General features: G+C 39.0%; 1 protein-coding gene across 1 annotated transcript; it reads left to right on the top strand.

The window, feature by feature from the left end:
• Positions 1–838: 838 nt before the first annotated feature.
• LOC136839852 (trichohyalin-like) lies at positions 839–2,786 on the top strand. Its single transcript, XM_067106183.1, has 2 exons — positions 839–949; positions 1,278–2,786. Exons 1-2 carry the CDS (start codon positions 839–841, stop codon positions 2,784–2,786), a joined length of 1,620 nt encoding a protein of 539 aa, XP_066962284.1.
• Positions 2,787–3,547: the final 761 nt, after the last annotated feature.

Consider the following 3,547-nt stretch of genomic DNA (forward strand, 5'->3'; position numbering starts at 1 on the left):
GCCTACTTATAAAATGAAATCATATTCGCCAATTTAAAACCTGTTTAAATTAGGGACGCACAGATTACTTCCTTTAACTGAAGAATCTGAGTTGACGAGACTTACAGATAAAAAGATATGTAAGTATTGTTACTGAAATAACAAAAATAAGTATTTCTAAACATTTTCAACGTCAAAGGTCACTAGTGTCGACATTACTCCTGTCACTAATAAAGTCCAGCAAGAACTGAGTAGCAAAATATCAAATTAATATTCTTGTACGAAAGCATTTTATCGATAATAAATCTGCATTCTAATGAGCTTTCTTATTTAAGATTTACACCTTGTGTCTGTTGTCAACTGTTTTGTAATAAAAAAATATAGTCCACACACAGATACATACATGCATACACATACATACTGTATATATATATATATATATATATATATATATATATATATATATATATATATATATATATATATATATATATATATATATATATATATATATATATATATATATATATGTGTGTGTGTGTGTGTGTGTGTGTGTGTGTGTGTGTGTGTGTGTGTGTGTGTGTGTGTAAGCGTGCGAAGATTGGCTTCAGGGTCTTCAGATAGTCCCTGAGGACTGTTTTAAAATTCCTCTCTTCTGATATATATATATATATATATATATATATATATATATATATATATATATATATATATATATATATATATATATATATATATATATATATATATATATATATATATATATATATATATATATATATATATATATATATATATATATACTATATGATTAGAAAGAGGGGTGAAGAATTATTGCAATTGTTACCACACACTGGACATGACCAACTCTCCAGGCAATCAGCAAGAATTCCTGAAGACTGAAGGAGCTCCCGTGGACCCCAAAATGGCTCAGGAATCCAGACACATCAATTATTGTGTCCGGGGATCAGTAAGAATTCCCGAAGACAGGATCGGCTCCAGCGAAGCCAAGAATGACTCCAGAATCCCATTAGAATCTAGACATGTTACGGGTGCCCGTTTTGAAAACTAATGATAAGCAAAGCGAGTTGATCTGTACCAAACAAAGATGTTTCTAAGTTTGCTATCATTTGTGCTTGAACAGTGCTTTGGCTCGGGTCTAAATTCCCCGCGAGAATTTGTTTTATATCAGCCTTGTTGTGCTATTCACTGAAGTATTTATACTTCGTGGATTTTGCATTGGTTTGGTTCAATTCTTTACTGATTTCATGGCTTTGGACAGTACTGACTGTCCGAAGGATTCTAGAGTTCGAGAGGACGAAGTCGAAAATTCTGATTGCGAAGACGACCATTCATATAGCGAAGAGGACCACAGTTCAGATACTGAAGAAGACGATGGTTCAGATAGTGAAGACCATAGTTCTGACAGAGAAGACGACTATAGTTCAGAAAGTGAAGAAATAGTGCCTTTACATGCCAGTCGAAAGGTCGAGAACTTAATTAAGGAAAATGAAAACGTTTCAAGACTCGAGAAAGAGAGTTTACAGAAGGATCTGATGATAACTGAATTGAAAAAGATGGTAGAAGGCCTTACCGAAGGAAGACTAAAGACGGAACAAAACATAAGAGACTTGGAATGCCTCAGTCAAGAAAAGGACAGACAAATCTATTCACTGTCCGAAGAGACGCGAAAACTTAGAAACGAAATAATGGAAAAGGCGAAAGATACAGAAATGCAAATAAAGGAGAAGGAGGAGAAAGACCAGACGCTAATTATTTTGGAAAACACCGTCGTAGTTCTGGAGATGGAGAAGGAAACTTTGCACCGAAATCTACAGCAAAGGGAAGACAGCAAGACGGAAATGCAAGTCGAAATAAGCAAGCTAAATAAGGAATTGAAAACAATTCGAGAAGAAAATGTAAGAAAGCAGAATCGCATTGAAAGTCTGCAGAAGGAAAACCAGCATAAGACCTTGATGATCAGCGGCTTAGAAGACAAGTTACAAGTCCTTACTACTGAGAGACAGGAGGCCCATGCAAATTTGGAACAGCTCGACCGATGTGAAAAAGAAATTGCTGGCAAAAAGGAAGAGCTAGAAAAGCTCAGAGAACAAAACTTGCAGAGGGACAAAGAGATCCTCCGATTGGAAGATGAGTGCTCCCAGAAACAAAAGGAGATCATCGTTTTGTTAAAAGAATCTAAAACTGTTGTAGCAGAAAAATCGAAGGCAAACGGAAAGGTGAATGAAATGGCCAGGAGGATAGTTCAACTTGAATTCGAACTGGCAGAGGCAAAGGAAGAATTAGAGACGATGGAATTTGAAAAGATGGAGGCAACCTTGGAACTCGAAAGGCTCCAAGAAAGACCTTGGCCAAGGACACGAAGATCAGATCCTTGGAAACGAAAGTTAAAATTCTTAAAGGAGAAAAGGAAGTGTCTGCAAAGAGAGAAGAATATGATTAAAATGGTGCCACAAGAACGACCTACAACAGAAAGGAAAGCTGAAAAGGAGAAGGCTTTAAATACAACTCGATGTCTGAGGAAGCCCAAGATCAACTGCAAGGTCCTCTACCAGCAAATGGACAACATCGAGGAAGGACTTCGCCAAATCATGGCATTGCAACGTCCTTCAACTGGCACCAAGACACACTCAAAAGACCCAGCTAAAACTCCATCAGACAAGAAGCCCCTAAGTAGAAAGGAAGTACACCAGAAAATGAGGCTGGAATCTGCAGCCAGACTGCGAACACTGGAGCAAGAGTCTGAAAAGGTTCGGAAACTCTACAAGATAAACGCAGTCACGTGAATGATGCCTAAAGAAGATTCTGCTTTTTTGATGGAAACTGGTGGTTCACTTGCAGAAGAAAAAGAAGCCAGGACATCTCTGATGTTGGGAACAGGAATGAGCTGAGCTTTGTGATGGAAAACAATCCTGGATATAGCTGTGGAAGCATCTCTGCGCGATGGAGAGACTACAGCGGCTGGTAGGACTGGCGGCAAGTGCCCGAAGATGGATTGTTGTGCATCCCCTCACCTGCCACGTGATACCCTCGGGAATGGGGTATCAATGCCCAATCACATATGCGCGGAAGGCAACCACTGGCGCGGCGTAAAAACCCGTAAGTTTCATGCCTACTTCATATGTGAACTGGGCTATGCATTGCATATCGGATCCCATTCTTGCATATACTACAGAGGCAACCTCTGGCGCGGCGTAAAAACCCGTAAGTTTCATGCCTTTCATATATGCAAAAATGGGTTATGCAATGCATAAGGGATTAAATTCTTGCATATACTCTAGTGGCAACCTCTGGCGCGGCGTAAAAACCCGTAAGTTTAATGCCTTTTATATATGCAAAATGTTTGATCCCATTGTGGCATTAGGGGCAATAAGCCACCGAAGGGCACCGTCAGAAGTCGCTGCATTTTGGACATCGTGCGATTTGGAGATTGGAAGCTTCCTGCCCATAGCAAATGATGATTGGATTGTGGAACTTCATCAAGGAACCAGACGTTTCCAACAGCGAGCAGAATGATCTGGAGGCGTTGCAAGATGTAAGGTCATAA

This window comes from Macrobrachium rosenbergii, chromosome 6 (genome assembly GCF_040412425.1).
Source record: "Macrobrachium rosenbergii isolate ZJJX-2024 chromosome 6, ASM4041242v1, whole genome shotgun sequence".
Lineage (NCBI taxonomy): Eukaryota > Metazoa > Arthropoda > Malacostraca > Decapoda > Palaemonidae > Macrobrachium > Macrobrachium rosenbergii.